This window comes from Ciconia boyciana, chromosome 1 (genome assembly GCF_034638445.1).
Source record: "Ciconia boyciana chromosome 1, ASM3463844v1, whole genome shotgun sequence".
In the NCBI taxonomy this organism is placed as follows: Eukaryota; Metazoa; Chordata; class Aves; order Ciconiiformes; family Ciconiidae; genus Ciconia; species Ciconia boyciana.
In genome coordinates this window covers 153,354,008-153,370,782 of record NC_132934.1, presented here as the reverse complement: position 1 = coordinate 153,370,782, position 16,775 = coordinate 153,354,008, and the positions used below count along the sequence as shown (strand labels likewise).

At 37.7% G+C, this 16,775-nt stretch overlaps 1 protein-coding gene across 6 annotated transcripts in view; it reads left to right on the top strand.

The window, feature by feature from the left end:
* The window catches only part of MCF2L (MCF.2 cell line derived transforming sequence like), a 154,611-nt gene that overhangs the window by 128,218 nt on the left and 9,618 nt on the right, over window positions 1-16,775 (top strand). For all 6 annotated transcript variants that reach the window (XM_072853575.1, XM_072853556.1, XM_072853548.1 and 3 more), the window contains 15 exons: window positions 55-179; window positions 1,962-2,076; window positions 3,063-3,182; window positions 4,071-4,262; window positions 4,480-4,671; window positions 5,373-5,532; window positions 5,681-5,751; window positions 6,797-6,873; window positions 7,808-7,874; window positions 11,426-11,541; window positions 12,516-12,585; window positions 13,781-13,873; window positions 13,997-14,089; window positions 15,448-15,573; window positions 16,261-16,482. In XM_072853575.1, the coding sequence (XP_072709676.1) occupies window positions 55-179; window positions 1,962-2,076; window positions 3,063-3,182; window positions 4,071-4,262; window positions 4,480-4,671; window positions 5,373-5,532; window positions 5,681-5,751; window positions 6,797-6,873; window positions 7,808-7,874; window positions 11,426-11,541; window positions 12,516-12,585; window positions 13,781-13,873; window positions 13,997-14,089; window positions 15,448-15,573; window positions 16,261-16,482 (1,839 nt within the window). The remainder of the gene's footprint in view (window positions 1-54; window positions 180-1,961; window positions 2,077-3,062; window positions 3,183-4,070; window positions 4,263-4,479; window positions 4,672-5,372; window positions 5,533-5,680; window positions 5,752-6,796; window positions 6,874-7,807; window positions 7,875-11,425; window positions 11,542-12,515; window positions 12,586-13,780; window positions 13,874-13,996; window positions 14,090-15,447; window positions 15,574-16,260; window positions 16,483-16,775) is intronic.

The window sequence follows — 16,775 nt, the reverse complement described above, 5'->3', positions numbered from 1 at the left end:
AAAAAACCAACAACACACAACTACAGTGTGTGGAGTTTTTGTTTTGTTTTGTAGGAGGATATCAGGTTAGCAGTAGAACAGGGAGATGATATCCTTGGAAGTATTACAAAACCAGTTACTGAGAATCCTGAATACAAACTGAATCAAGATCAGCTAGACAATCAAACAACGGTAGAAAGGTGAGAGGAGCAAAATACTGAACATGCTGCTTTTCTGGGTTTTTTGACCCCTCCCCAGCTCTTTTACTTAATTCCATACGCATGCTTAACAAATAAGCAAATGTTACAATGTGAATGTATAAAAGGTACTTTCAGAAACAACTCCTCTGTTGTCAGATCCATCGGGAGCAAAGTTATCCCCTCATGTTCATTACCGGGTCACCTGGATGTAAGGAAATAGGGGATGCGGTTTGAATTCCAGTACAAAGTAACGCTGTTCTTTTTTCCCTTTCTGTCAGATTTGGACTATATAGTTGAGTAGGTTTTCCTTATTTTAAAGAATATCAGTGCTTTGTTTAGAAACCTAAGTGCAATCCAAGGAAATTTCACTGCTGTAGGGAAAGCAGGAGGGGAAGACAGAAGTGATATATCCCTTCTTTTCAGTAGATTTGTCCACTTCCGTTAAGTCCTTTTGAATTGAAGTGGGAGGTTTCTTTTTCTTTAAACCTGCCTGAAGGAGCTTCTAACACTGCTGATATCAGTGTTGTTAGTAGCCTTTAAAAGGCTACTAGGGAGTACACTGCTCTTGAAGTATCTATGCACAAACTTCCTATGGGCATATAAGTAATAGATGTTGTTTTCCTTTGCTCCCCCCTCCCCCCTTAAATTACTGCCAGTTTTGGAGACATTATATCACCATAGCACAGATGTAAATTTGCACAAAGCTATGAAAGCATAGCTCATTTCCCCTAGGCAGTATTCTGCATTCTTTTTTTGTCTGTCATTCCATGTTTCTTCTACACTCAGGCTGACTTCTCTTTCCAAATAACTGTCCATTCCAATCCACAAAGCTTGGCAGAAGTCACTTTTTTTGGTCATTGTTGCTATCAGCTATCCGAAGGACAATCAGGGTGGGGGTTGCTAATTTATCCAAAACATTCTCACTCAATACAATATCTGATGGAAGTTGGAACAAACTCTGTGTGTGTCCCCCCGCCTTTTTTCTAATCAGTTTTAACTTGTAAATTCAGGGTTCGTTTCTGTGCTGTTAAAGACAAAAATTCATTAAAATTCTGATGTTTGGCCTTCCCTGGATGTAGCCTAAGTACAGCAAAGCTCACTGTAGAGTCCATAGGATACCATACTGTCAACTGCAATATTGGAAGATAAGTTGAAAAGTAAAAGTCTTAAGGCATTGGCCAAAATTATAAATGAAGAAGATTCTTTTCATCGCAGTACTGCTGTACACTTGCCTGTGATATTTAAGTAGTAGCTCTGCTCAGAAGAGGAGGAGCAATGACCTTCAGGTTTATTATGAGCCTTGCTCCAAGGAATGAAATGTAAGGGCAGCTGGCTGGTCACAGCAGTACCAATTTTTGCCTTCATTCAGTATGAATTTTTGCCTTCATTTGTCCTTATCACCCAGGGCTTGGGTTACTCAGGGTCCTAGCCCACACACATTTGCATGTTTTATTTATGTTTGCTAGCCCCAAGTCACCATGTCCCCAGGCCAGAGCTGAGAAGTAGTATGTGCAGTAGCTAGCTTCAAATCAGCACTTGCCAATTTTTCAGAACTTAATGTTTGTGTTGGGTTTCAGTTTTGCATCCATGTTATTTTAGGAAACCATTCTGTGCAATACTCAAAAAAGTTTCCTGTATCCAGTTTATTTTTTCTGGAAAATATTGCTTTGGGGAGGCTTTTTGTTTACTGTGGAAGATTGTATTGTCCCTTGAAGGTTGCACCCATCATTCTTACAGTATTTCTTTTTCTTTTTTTTTTTTTTTTTTTTTTTTTTTAAAAAGGCTTCTGGCTCAATTGCATGAAACAGAGACTGCCTTTGATGAGTTTTGGATTAAGCATCAGCAAAAACTTGAGCAGTGTCTGCGCCTTCGGAATTTTGAACAGAATTTTAGAGAGGTGAGAACTTCTTGGTGGCAGTCAATATTTGGTAATATAAAAATGATTCAGAAGAAAATACTTCCCCCACTTGTTTTTTCAGCTCTTGTGTGTGCATGAAAGTCTTCCCCAACCTTTTTCTTGTACATGTCCTTACTTGACATCCTGCTATCTTTACTACCTTGAATAGCTGTCTGTAGAGACATAATAGCTTCTCTTCTGCAGTCTTATGATTTTTTTTTTTCCATGGGCCCAGCAGTGTATAAGCATTCAAAAACTCCTTTGAAACCTGTTCTCCACCACAGAAGCATAATATGCTGGCTGCAAACCTTTCATCTTGCCAATAGGGCCTTTTATGGAACCAAGACTTACCTAAACCTTCTGGCTGAAATATTATAAAACAGTCTCCAACGCTGTGGGTGGGAAGTTGCAACCACAATGTTAGAAGCTGGGCGGAGGCTGAACTAAAATTTTTACAGCCAGTTTCTGATCTCATGTTAGTTTAACTCATATGCTTGATGGCACCTTCAGTCACTTTACACTGGTGTAGCTGATCTCAGAGCGCAGCCCCTGTGTCTCCATGGGAGCAATGCTCAGAAACCCTCTTAAAAGTGTGTGTGTCTGTCTGTATGTCTGTGTCTCAACCAATTGTTAGGGTGAGGACCTCTCCCTCATGTTTTGCTGTTTATGTTAATGTCGCTTTGTATTATTGTCATCTGGTAAAAGCAAGATCATAAATGTTTCCTGAGCATTAGTTTTCCTGCCTTTTTTTTTTTTTTTTCCCCAGTACCAGGGAACAGGATTACTTCACTGCCTTTTCTTTGTATTTGTTTTCATTTTGAATTGGGGGTAAAGGTAGGCTGACAAAAAAGTGATTTGCCTCTGTGCCCCGGTAACCCCATAATGGGATTCATCTGACTGGAAATAGTGGCTATCAGCTATTTAACTGATGGGTCTCCAAAGAGGTGGTATCATCTTCATTGATACATAGCTGTGTCTCATTTCAGGTCAAAGCAGCTTTGGATATTGTGTCCGAGAGACTGTCTGCTTTCACAGATGTGGGAAACAGCTGTTCACATGTGGAGCACATTTTGAAAGATCTTGCCAACTTTGAAGAAAAATCACGTGTAAGAACTCTGCAAGTCTCCTTAATTTCTAGTATGATAATGCATGTGTGGAGTGGAATAGTATTTGGTTATTGAGTATATCTTATGAGCAAAGCTTAAGCTGGTAACAGGGCAGAATCAGTGTCTCAAGTAATGTGCAGAAGGAATTTGGAATAAAGTCTGTAACCATTGGAGCGGCCCAGTTCTCGGGCATCCCTCAATGAAAAGCAGAGTGACCAGTCACAAAGCCGGTGTGATCGGTTCGTGGAAGAATTGCATGAAGTGTCTACATAGCCAAGTTCTGCACTTAGTGATCAAGGGGCCACTTCCATTCCTGTTAAAGCCACTTATTTCATTAAATCTCATGAAAGAGATGAAATGAGAAAGCTGTGTATTGAATGTACAATATGTTAAAAGATGACCAACAGAAACACACACTCTGAACAATGTAGAAAGGGAACCTTATGATCTGTGCTTCATGATAAAATATGTAGCTCTGTAAGTGAGGTAGTTGTTCTTGAGGCTGAGGTGCCAGAGTTAGGTATTTTTTAATTTGGGTTCAGATTGCTCTGCTGTGCTCCAGATTGCATATATACGCACACAAACGTGCTGCTGAATAACTAAGGCATAGAAAGACAATAGTGGTTCCTTCACAGGAGGCCTATGATTAAACTCATTAATGTTTCTGAAGTACTCTGATACAATAAAGAAGGAGGCATAAAGGTTCTTGGGCATCTGGGAAGACAGGAAACCACTTTGATTTATTAAGCAAGGCAGCTCTTAACTAAATATGTATTCTTTATCAACATGTGTATTTTACTGCAGAAAAACAAATAGTATAATTTTTAATTTTTTTCATTGATGTTGATCCAAGGCAAGATGTACCTAAATCAATGCTTTCTTTCTTAGGAAACTATAGCAAAAGCCAGAATGCTAGCCTCAGAGGGTGATGCTTTTATTCAAAGCAATCATTATGCTGTGGACTCCATTATTCCAAAATGCAGTGAACTTCATCATCTCTGTGATGCCTTCACTACTGAGATAGAACAGAGGAGGAATCTTCTTAACAAATCTCTAGAACTGCATGGCTTACTAGAAAAGGTAAATTTTGTATGGAACGGTTCTGTTTCCCATTTTGTTTGCTAAAACCTCAGTCAACCAGTTGTCATAACAGCAGGTAAAAATATGTGGGTGTGCTGGAAGTTTTCTCCTTAAATAGCTGAATACGTCACAAGTAGAGGTATGAAATGTTTTAGACCTCTTAGTGTTTGATGCTGACATCAGTGCATTCTGAGCCTGTTCTTTTCTCTGTTTCTAGTCTATGAAGTGGTGCGATGAAGGAATTTATCTGCTGGCTTCACAACCAGTAGATAAGTGTCAGTCTCAAGATGGTGCAGAATCAGCATTACAGGAGATTGAGAAATTCCTGGACACTGGTGCAGGCAATAAAATCAAGGAGTTGAATAAACTTTACAGAGAGTATGCACACATCCTCAATGAGGACCTAAAGGTACTAGAAGACATTTATGTGTATCTATTTGTCCATTTGTTAATTTTAGAATTTCTCTCTTGCATGGCCCTTGATAAAGCTAAATAATCAATACTAGGAGTTATACCTGGGAACTGGAAAGCCAACACGTTTCCCTACCTGAGGTGCTAGTCCTCTCATATCTTGGAATAAGCATCAAGGGCTTCAGAGCCTTTTAATAACTACTTCAATTTTTCAGATAGTACAATTGCTTTTAAAAAAAATTCTCCCAAGTGAGTATTTGAAATATCTTTTTTAGGTAGCAAAAATACGACTGTCCTTGATATTTGTATGAGTTCTGCTTTGTAACTGCTTTTTTTTTCTAGAACTTGAGAATATGTCCCTTTTCCACTTGGTTGATCTCTTCATCCAGTGACTGTTAGACACTGTCGAGAAAACTTTTCCTTTTTTTTTTTTTTTTTTTTTTCCTAAATTGAAACCTGAACCCCATTGGTTTCTCTACAGCAAGCACACAAAATGTTTTATGAAGTGATGTTCCAATATTAAGTGTACTAAATGACTGTAAATTATGCATTGTTAGGAGTGAAGAGTAGAATAATATTTTTATAGGTGGTATAAAAGCAATCGCAATTTCAAATCAATGTGCTGTAAATGGCAGTGTAGCTTGTTGATAGGTCTCTGACAGGGATTTTTTTTTTTTTTTTTTCCTGTGGCAACGGTAGGAGCATGTGCAAAAGGTTTTCCAGAAGCAAGAAAGTATGGAAGAAATGTTTCAAAAGAGGCAAGTAAGTCTTAAGAAACTGGCAGCTAAGCAGACACGTCCTGTTCAGCCAGTTGCACCAAGACCTGAAGCCTTTGTAAAATCTCCTTGTACCTCTCCAGGTAAGTAACTGTAGTAGCCTTTAACTAGTTTTTTGCGCTATGCTGAGAAACTTAAAGAAACTTTCAGCTGTAATTTGTGGTTGCACAAACATCTGTGTCAGATCTGCTCAAGTTCTAACTGCTGTTTGATTCTGGTTTATGTGCTTAGGTCTTCAAAGAGAATACGTATCCAACTCAGAAAGCAGTGCACTTCGGAGGGTAAACTACAGAAGAGGAAAGGTAATTTTTTTTCTTTGCGCTTTTCATGCACATACTGCTTAAGAAAGTCATAACACAATGGAACATTCAGGAACTTCAAGAAGAATGAGGCAATTCCACTGAAAAAGTGATGATATTGCCCCTATCAAAGTAACTCTCGTGAAGCAGTCATGTGGTTTAAATAGAGGCTGCTTTGTCACTGGGCTGGGTATGAGGGAAGGTAAAGTAAATAGTTGCCTATATTAGGAAAAATGTTAGGGGCAGCAAAATATAAAATCTATGAACAGGAAACATTTATTATTTGCCAGTAGTAATTGGCTACTCTTAAAACTGGTGAAAGTGAAGAGGTAGTTGTCGTTGGCTCCAAGACAGCTTCACCTGACCTAATGGGTTGCCATTCCCAAGTGGGGATGGTCTTCCTGCCCCGCCTCCAGCAAGGAAAGTAACCTGACGGCAGCAACAGAAACAAGTAATTTCCCACTGGGTTAGAGAGTTGAATCAACTCAGCAAAGGTTCGGCAAGAGGCGATGCAAGGAGGAAGGCAGGACCTCATGACCAATAGGGACAACAGTTGGAGAAAAGGGTTGGTGCAAGGGGGGACTGAAAGCAGAACCTCTCATTTTTTTAGCAAGCCGTAATTAGGTCAGCCATTACAGTAGAAGTTGTAAGAGTGAACTTCTGTGTCAAGTTAGGAAGTTACCAGAAAGTTAGCACGGTACTTAATTTTTAGTTTGGAAAACAGACGAAGACCAGTGTTCCTCCAAGATGCTGATGCTCTGATGTTGTCTTCCTGGAAAGGGGCCTCGAACCACGGTCTTTTCTAAGCTGGCCTTTCATGGAGAACTCCCTGTGTCTAAATGTTCTTGTGTGCTTCAAGACCTTCAGGTTGACTTGGATTTTTTTGCTGCATTCTTGCAAATTGCCTTCATTTTTAATGGAGTACAGTCTTTCCTGTGAAAACGCATGCAAGTAGAGCTGACTGCAAAGCTCCGTATTTTAAAGTGGTTTTCCCCCATCTGTGATGCCATGATGATTTTTTTTGTTGTTTGTTTGTTTCCTTCTTTAGAGTGAAATAACTGAACTCCATCAAAGCAGAGGAGGATCTACAATGGATGATGAAGAAAACCTAGCTGTGTTACGGCAGTAAGTATATTTTGATAAACAAAAAATGCTTTTTCTCTGATTTGGTTCCAGCAAAGGCTGAGCCTGGCTAAGGATTTGAGAAGACAAGTATGCTTCTCTGAATTAAGCCTCAATGCTTTTTTAAATGCACTGGCTATGCTCTGTACACAGAGGAAGATATTTCAGTCTGTCTGCAGCATTATTTGTAGTTTATATAGTACCAGACTCTAGCTTTGCTGCAGTGAGGTGATGCTATGGCAGGATAACTACATATTTTCATTTCAGAGATGACATAGTTTTGAGTAATAAGCCTCCTGTAAATCTGTCAGAGGTTTTGATCTCCGTGCTACAGGAGACTTTGTCTTTTTATTTGACTCATTTTAGTCCCTGTTTTGATAAATGTTACCAAAAAAATCACTTCTATAAAAACTAAACAGCATCACTTATATTAAAAAAAATAACTTAGTACCACCTGCAATGTGTATAGCAGAGCTTGCATTTCTACCTGTAAACTGGATACTTCTGCTGTCATTTCACTGTTACAACCGTGTGTTAAATCGTACAAAATCACAACGGGAGGGTTTGGGAAGAAGCATGCTTGCTTGACCATTAAGGAAATTAAACTTAAAGCAGCATTGTGATATTTAGTGTGTGCCCTAAATGCCTCTAATTTAAAATGATCAGTGTAACTTTAATTCTGTATTTGATAATCCTATGCAGCTCTGAACTTTTTTCCTGTTTAAACACATTTTCAAAAATTCTAAAATGTTTTAAAAATACATGCTTCTCAATAAGGATATATAAACTGTTGACAGAAATATCCATGAAACATCACATTTTCCATTACCTGGAAATTATTCTTTTATTGTCTGAAGAAACACAGACAAAGTTAATGTTGCCTCATTACTTTGCATAAGTGAATAGGCCTGTCTTAATTGTCATTCTTTGTCTACAGGCATGTAATTAATGAACTTATTGAGACTGAACGAGCATATGTGGAAGAACTTCTCTGCGTTCTTGAGGTAAAGATTAAATTTCACTGCGGCTGTTAGTGAATCTATTTCTCTCTTCCATTTCATGGATGCTCTTATGCTTTCCTTGTCACTGTAATGCCTCTGCTTGTCCCATCAAGCAGTGTGATGATTACATCTCTCCTCTCTCATCGTATTTTCACAGAGGCAGGAATGTGCAATTTTTTTCTAGAAATATTCATGCAACTAGGATTTTGTGTTAGAAAACACAAATTGGGCAGAAAATAAGGTTTGCCTAACTATTTAGGTGGAACATGGTGAGATTTGTAATGGTTGTTAATTGCTGCAAAAGTTCATTCCAGAGTCTTGGGTCAACTCCAGGAAGGTCATATGTCACACAGGAATGTGAATCTGCATCGAGAGAATCTTGTATCGGAGGAAAATATTTGTTTCTTGCATCCCTCTTTGCATATCTTTAAGTGATCTTCCAAATGTCTTGGGTACAACTGTGGCAACAGAGTGCCTTGTAATAATAATATCTTCATTCGAAATTGTAAAGGAAACAAAGGTGTTCTCTTTGCTCCGCACTTGTGGAGGCACAATTGCAGTACTGCTGAGCTGCTTATAGAAATACACTGCAGTATTCTGTGTGGTTCCTCAAGTTTGTTAAGTCTTCAGACATGGATGTGTCACTTTGTTCTACTCCAGTTTGACTGTAGGAGATGATGAAGTTGCAGATAACTGAGGTTGAATTATTTTAATCAGGATGAACTGGAATTGAGCCAAGTGGGTGCTCTTGGTGTCCATGTCAATGTTAAGCTCCTAAATAGGAGCTGTCTTAAGTTATGGACTGGAAGTGATAATTTCTGAGTACATACCTTTAAGTAAGAGTACTGTATGAGGGTTTTGAACTCTCGTCTTGCTTTTGCCTAGTTTGTGCTCAGCTTCCCATAACATTTATGTCCTGGGTCCGGCCTAAGTGCTAGGAAGTGTTGATGACAGTAGGATGGTCGCATCTGATGTGTGGTAATAAAGCAAGGTAGGTCTGGAGTGGACCTTAAGGATCACTTTATTCTCTGCTTTTGTATGCAATACTATCTATACAGTTCTGTTCATAAAATTAAGACTCGAATAGTTGGATTATTTTCAGTCCTTACTGCTGCTACTGGAGGGTTGTTGCAGAATCTTTCTATTCCTCTTGTATTACTCTTGTTTTGCATAGAGTATAATGCAACCCTTGCCTTGCTAGGCCAAGCTGTCTTGGTTTTCTGCCAATGTGATAGACTCTCCCGTACTCTGACCATGCCAGGCACGCTTCTCTCTGTGCCTCCTTGCAGTTTGGGATTCATCTCTCTTGAACTTGGGTGATTGGGACTGCCAACAGTAATTCTGGATCACATCCTTGCTGAGCTATGGTTCAGTAGCAGTATTCCAGCTTTTGAGTAATTCTAGTTATTAATCCGTATTTGATTCATTCTCCCAATTCCTTTGTTTCTCCTATTCTGTTAATCTTCCAATTTTTCATGTAAAATATGAAAAATGGACAGTCTCTCCTATTATTATGTCATATTTAATTGCCATGCATTTTCTCTCTGCCAAGGATTCCAATAGAAAAAAACAAGGTAGTTCCCACGATTGATTATTGGGAAACTGCTATAGCTGCTTTTATCTGAGCTTGAAAGTTTTCCTTTCGTTAATAACCATGGGCATCCGACTTTAGTCTGTGAAATCCAGTAATTTCTATTGGGGAAAAATATTGGTCTAGTCTATTTTTAGTTATTGTATTTGACTCCTTTTTCCATTTACTTTGATGCTTTTAGAACAGCTTTCAAATGGAAAACTAAGGAAAGCCTTATATATTCTTAAAATAAGATTAAATGATCCCTGTGGCTGCATGGAATAGCTTTCCCTCTTCTTTCTTAAAACACAGGTACTGCATAGGTAGTAGAACATGAAGGTTTTTTATATTAAATTTTTAAAGTAAGTACTACGTCAGCCTGAAGTGGAAAAAAAAAAGTCAAAAGCTTTTTGTCAATGTATGGATTTCATGCTTTTGTTCTTCAGAATTCCAAAGTACTGAGCTCTGTCACATTTGTTTTCACCTCTGCTGGGTTAGGTACCCCTTCTTTATGCCAATGCTGGCTCTGTTGCTATGTTCAGCATCATCTTTACTTCAAGTGGAAATGAATCATTCTCTTCATGCATCTCTTCACTGCATCTAAACTGCATGGTGGCCACAGTTCTTCTTTCCCTGTTAATTTTTTTAACTCCATTTTATGTAAATGATTTTTATCTCTTTTAAGGCTGTACTACTTTTTTCCTTTCTTTTTCAGACTCTGCATTTTCCTGTTTAGGGGGAGAGATATGGGAGAGGGACCAATGGTTAGCTATCTACGAGCTCCAGCATCTTTGCCTATACCATTGTTTTTTTCTTTTTTGTGGTGTTTGAGGGGAAAAAATACACAGATTTTTAAAGGAATGTTTCTGATTTTTTAAAAAAATCTAATCACTGTCCTATCCAAATGCTTGAATTCTTCAGGCTAGCTGACTTTACCAGCTAGTTCTCCCACTTTTAGTAGTTTGGACATCACTTTGAAATCTAAAATCTTGGTTGTAGGTGCTGCACTTTTGCTTATCCTTTCATTTAATTTGTCAGTTTGTTATAATTCAGTGCATTTTGTTATAATCAGTGTCACTAATGCAGTGACCACCTTGCCCAGATAATTGTCTTTAAAAAAAAAGAGAGAGAGGGGAATCTAATCCAAATGTAAAGTAGGTCACATCATCTTCCTTCAGTGCCTGTACACTAAGAAATCTGCTTACATTTAGAAATCTACTTACAATACAGGTACTAGAGCATTCTTGCAGTTTTTCTGGTTGACTGGTTGGAGGTGTTTTGCTGGGTTTGGGATTTTTGGGGAGGGTTGTTTGGTTTTTTGGCATTTTTTTTAGGTTTCGGGAGATCACTTAATCACAGATTAGTGACCTTGGGACCAGAAGCGAACAGTCCTGGGCTAAAGCCACCTGTGTGCTCTCTTCCTCATCTATGCCAGATATACAGACAAGAGAATGTGGCCTTATATGACAAATGGAAGATGTCAGAATCGAAAGTTATTACTTTTGGTACCAAAGCTAATGAAAACATCTTAAAGATAGAGTTTGCAGCTTAATGGTTTCTGTTACCTGCAGAAATAACTACAGTTAGCTTGTTCCCTCATACTAATAGCTAAGACTAGCATGAAGGTTTGTGTGTGTGCTGGAATTGTAGCTTTAAACTCAGATGTTTTAAATCTTAACAGAAAAAGTACTAACTATAATTTGTAAGCAGTATGGGAATGCATAGCCTTTGCTTGGTGGAAATGATTGCAAACTTTGTTTCATCCTTGCTTAGCTAAAATTGCAGTAATTATTCCAGTGTCTTTCTAACGTATAGGTGTGTCTCACTGGACTGATGGAAAAACAGAATTTGTGTACTTTTTTCATGATTAATACTGAGCTCGCTCTTTGCTGTCTATCAGCCCGCAGGCAGACTGCCTTGTCAGAGAGAGATAAGTACTGCAAGTAAAGGGAGATAATCAGTCTGCCTCTCTCCTGTGTTGCAGGGTTATGCTGCAGAGATGGACAACCCCTTAATGGCTCATCTCATTTCACCAGAACTCCAAAATAAGAAGGATATCTTGTTTGGGAATATGGAAGAAATTTATCACTTTCACAACAGGTGAGGATTTTCATTCAGATCTAAAAATAGCATTTGGATGGGATTCTTTACTCTTTCTTTTAATCTGATTTAAATTGCTAAAAGATCCTTACTGAGTCCCACTTGGCTATCTGGCATGTCAAAATTCATATTGCATAGAAGAGGAAAAGCAAAATATCTCTAAAAGGTGAGCAAAGGTGTGTGAAACTTTATTCAAATGTTTGCAGTACACAGGTAAAATTTTGCATGTGGTCCTCTTCCTGAAGAATGGTATTGAGATCTGGTTACAAGCTAATTAAAGCAAGGTTGGTTTGGGTTTGGGTTTCTTTTATTTTGTATGAAATTTGCTATGGAAAGTAAATTATTATTCTAAACCACAAATTCTCAACTCTTACATCTGGTTGAGGCTGGTTAATTTTGTACTTGAGTGACCTCTCTCTGAAGTTTGAATCCTTGCTGCTGGAAAGGTATTTCTTCAGGGCAATATTTAAATTGGTAGAAAAGAGAAGTATTTTCAAGAGAAATTAAGCATATTAAATATTTGTTTCTTATTCAGGCAAAACTAGACTGGAAGTTTTGCCACTGATTTTTTTTGGGGGGGGGGGAGGGTTGGGTTGGTTTGGTTTGGGGAGGTGGGGTTTGGTTCGTTTGTTTGCTTTGTGGTGTTTGGTAGTATTTGGAAGCAAAACCCAAACACTTTAAACTGTAGAAATCCTGCTGCTGAGTACATAAGGCAGGGAAACAAAATCCCCCTTCCCTCCCCAATCTTATATTTGACTTCAGTTGGAGCAACAGTAAGCTAAAAGAAATTGGTCAGAATGTTTGTTTTAATTTGCTATCCCTTTTTAAGTACGTGATCTAGAAGAGTTTTGCTTAGTTTTGTAGTACAGCATTACACCTCTATTTCCAAAAGCCTAGAAAACAAATTGCAAGAAAGTGAACATTTACTACAACTTTTTTAACATGTGCTCTAAGAAAAATCTTCTTCCTCATAGAATATTCTTGAGAGAACTAGAAAACTACGTAGAATACCCAGAACTAGTGGGTCGGTGCTTTCTGGATCAGGTATGCGTCATCTTTTGCTGGCATTTCGTTCGTAAGCCCCTCTAGGACTGTAACATATGGGAGCGATTTTTATGTAGTAATTGCCACCACATCCCCTTCGTTTGTCTTGAGAATGTAGACATTAATTGAGAGTTGGGGATATTTTCCGCTGTGTGGGGCAATTAATTTTGTTGAAAGAGCTACTACCTTGTTGAAAGAAACTGCTTTATTAAAGTGGCAGTTAGGAAAACATGGAGTCATGCACTGCAGCATTTCACATCACTATAAATGACTGGTTTACTTGGTTAGATTTCTTTACTGGATTTTTTTGTTGTTATTGTTGTTGCTGCTGTTCTTTTCTGTTTTCTTTAAAGAGTACACCTCAACAGAGCAAGTCCAAAATATTTTTATTCTGAAAATAGAAAGCCATGACAGAACTAAACTTTTTTTAATCTGGGATTTATTAAACAATGAGTCTCACCTGTAGTATACCAAAGGCTAAATAGGAATCTGTTTATGGAAATCAGTCTCCTGTTGTTTCTACCTATTGATGTTCTAAAACTCCTGGGAGGAGCCATCTCTCCCCCTTCTATTTACTGGCTGCATCCATGGAGATGCTGTTTCCTAAAACTGAGGAACAGAGGTACTTCTGTGCCTGCTGATTTCCTTCCTAGTCTTTCCTTTATATCTGTACTTACCATGACTTTTTCAACAGTCTTATTTCCTTCTGCTTTCAACAAGTGCTGAAGTCATGCTATTTAGTTGCTGAAGGGGCAACAAACTGCTTGGTCTACCTTACTGCAACTCCCAGTGAAAAACACATTCATAAAATGAAAATGTATACAGAAAAAAGAGCAAAGACTTAAAGTTGCACAGAGGGACTCATGGTTGGCATTCATAGAAGTATTTTTCATATTGTAATAGAAATAAATTTGTAAATATAATATATGCTTCTTCATAAGGTGCTTAACATTCCACTGAAGCAAAAATTAACAGGAACGTTTTATTCTGATGTTCCAAGTACAAAATTAGTAGCTGTTACAAAATCAGTGATTTTTAAATAATTGGTTTTTGCTTGGGATGCCTCAAGGAATTGCATTTTTTGTTGTTCTGTTGTTTTTTCTTAGCCTTATTGGTAATGAAAAGAATTCTTGTGAACTTTGTCTATTAAAGTCACAAGAATTTATTAACTTTTTGCTTGTCTCCCCAATTTCAGATGGAAGATTTCCAGATTTATGAAAAATACTGTCAAAATAAACCTCGATCTGAAAGTTTGTGGAGGCAGTTTTCAGATTCTGTATTCTTTCAGGTATGCTTGCCTGAGTCTCTAAAATATTGGGGTGGTTGGGTTTTTTAAACTTCATCATTTATGTCAAGAACAAATAACAGAAATACTGATTAGTGTGCTGATGATACCCAACACTGATTACAGGAGTGTCAAAGAAAACTCGATCACAAGCTCAGTTTGGACTCATACTTGCTGAAACCTGTTCAAAGAATAACCAAATACCAATTATTACTAAAGGTATGTGTTACTAAACTATAACACTAAGTATATTTTGTGCATTTGTTTTTTTAAATGCTGCTTCTCTCATCCTGCTGGAGAGAAACCTAAAAGTTAGTGGATAGATGTATAAATCGAAACGGAGACAAATCCCACTCTATCAACTTTCAGCTTGGTTCCTTTCTCTTTCAGCCAAAAAGCTGCTAGTAGACAGGCAAATGTTACCACGGAGACACCCTGTGTAACTTCTTTTGCCCTTATATTTCTGCTGAAGAGAAGAATGAAAAGTTGGTTAGGGGAAACAGACAGACTGAGACACCTTTGCAACAAAGAAAAGAGAGTATCTGAAGTACTTGTTATTTGCCAGTTGTAGTCAGCTCATGCATATTACAGGAATTTGCCCTGCTAGGTTCTAGGAAATGTACTTAACAGAGAGCACTGTATAGTATCTTTAGGAAGGATGCCATTGCGATTCACTTAAACATGTTATACTGAAAGAGCAAAATGAGAGCAATATACTATTATAAATTTTAAAATTAATTTCTTAAGTTTTTGACATGTTTGAAGCTGGCTTGTTTTAAGAAACATTTTCCACATAGACACACATTTCAATCATTGTATTTAACAGTAGTTTAAAAAAAATTACCTTAGACCAAATTTACTCTTGAGTTAAAACTGAGTTAAAGTTAACTGCTTTTAAAGAATTAATTACATTAAGCTTGTCTGAAGAGAGGAGTATTTGAAAGGTTTTCCATTTAAAGTATCTCTAGTTCCTGCAGTCCATGAGTAAATGCTTATTCTCATACTATGAAGTCTGGAGGAGTCTACGTGAACTCACAGCTATGTTTATCTGCATCAAACTGGAAGATGCAGCTTCACCAATAAACCCTTTAGAGAAGGGATGCCCTTTTAAATGTGTAGACAATGCTTAGTGCAGTAAGTTTAAGTCTGTTGCTAGCATCCCAGGCCTCATCATCATTCAAATAATAAATGAAATTTGCCTATGTTTTTACATTTTCTCGCTTCTTAAAAGTAACAAATTTTGGGTTGTTTTGGGGTTGGTTTTTTTTTTTAGCAATTATGATGAAAAATGTTTGTAAAGTTAGTCTTGTAAGATTCTTAGGTAGTGCTTATAAAACATTTAGATGAACAAAATATATTTGGCTAATTAGCAGTAGAGATGAGAAGTAAGACGTTAGGGTCTTCTGAGTTCCAGACAGTATTTAACCCACTAGATTATATGGTATAAAACTTTACTGGATAACTTTAAAAACTTTAAATACTTAAATTAAAAACTTAAATTCAGTGTTAAAATTTGAGTGTTCCTAGTTATTGCTGTTTCCAAAACTTAAGTATGTTGTCATTCCCTGCCCGCTCAGGAAATGCTGAAGTACAGTAAGAACTGTGAAGGCGCTGAAGATCTTCAGGAGGCATTAACTTCTATACTGGGTATTCTCAAAGCAGTTAATGATTCTATGCACCAGATAGCCATTACAGGCTATGATGTAAGTAACAGTATTTTTACTTATTTTTTTATTTATTTTCATTTATTTCTTAGATATATGTACAGCATACCCCATACTGTGTATTAATGATGAGAATAATGTTTTACAAAAGGTGCCTTTAGACTGAATTGTGTAATGAAAAATAATGGAAAAGGGATCTCTCTATACTATTCTGAAGTTTTGCTGCTATGAATAATATTTTGCTCCGTCTACCCAAATTTTCTTCCTTTGATCTAGTTGACACCAAGTTAGAAACAGAAAAGCATCATGAAGAGTCTGGTTTAGGCTACTGCCAAATGGGAATCACTACTGTCTTTATATCCACGTGTAAAATGACACTCAAAACTTCCAGTTAAAAAAACCCAACAATGTAAGGAGCTTTGGAGCAGAGTTTTGAAAAAAACAAACACGTGTATTGTGTCTCCCCCTCTCTCTATGTGTAGATCTCTGTATCTTTGCTATTGGTACTCTTGACTGTAAAATCCTGCCTGAACAGTGTTGGGGAGAGAGAAAACTATGTGTAAAAATCCAGCACTGACTTTATTTTTATTACATTTCCAAACTCAACATAAACACTGATGTGAGAGATTACTTGGAACAACAGAACTTGTAAAGACCTGTTCAGAGCATGTGTTTTACTCTGATGTTATCTCTTTGTAGTTATAAATATCGCTTTTTTTGTTCCAGGGAAACCTGAATGAGCTGGGCAAGCTTTTAATGCAGGGGTCCTTCAACGTCTGGACCGATCATAAAAAGGGTCACTCAAAGGTGAAAGATTTGGCACGCTTCAAGCCAATGCAGCGACACCTCTTCCTCCACGAGAAAGCAGTACTGTTCTGTAAAAAGCGAGAAGAAAATGGAGAGGGATATGAGAAAGCACCTTCTTACAGCTACAAACACTCCTTAAATGTAAGACACCAAGCAGTCCAGTAAGGTCAAGGTACTGAAGGCTTAGCCTGCAGTAATACAACATTCTAGTTTTTTGTCAGTGAAGATGTGTTACAGTTTTACACTGGGAACTTCACTCTTTCAGGCAAACCGAACTGGCGCTGCAGGTCTGTGTCACTTTGTGTTGCTGTCTGTTAGAGAGTCGGGGTAGGAGGAAATTATCCTTTGAGAAAATCCAAACCATACTAGTCTAGCTGAATGGCAGTTGCATTAATCACACAGAAGATGTAGTAATGAGTAGAGCAGGGTAATGT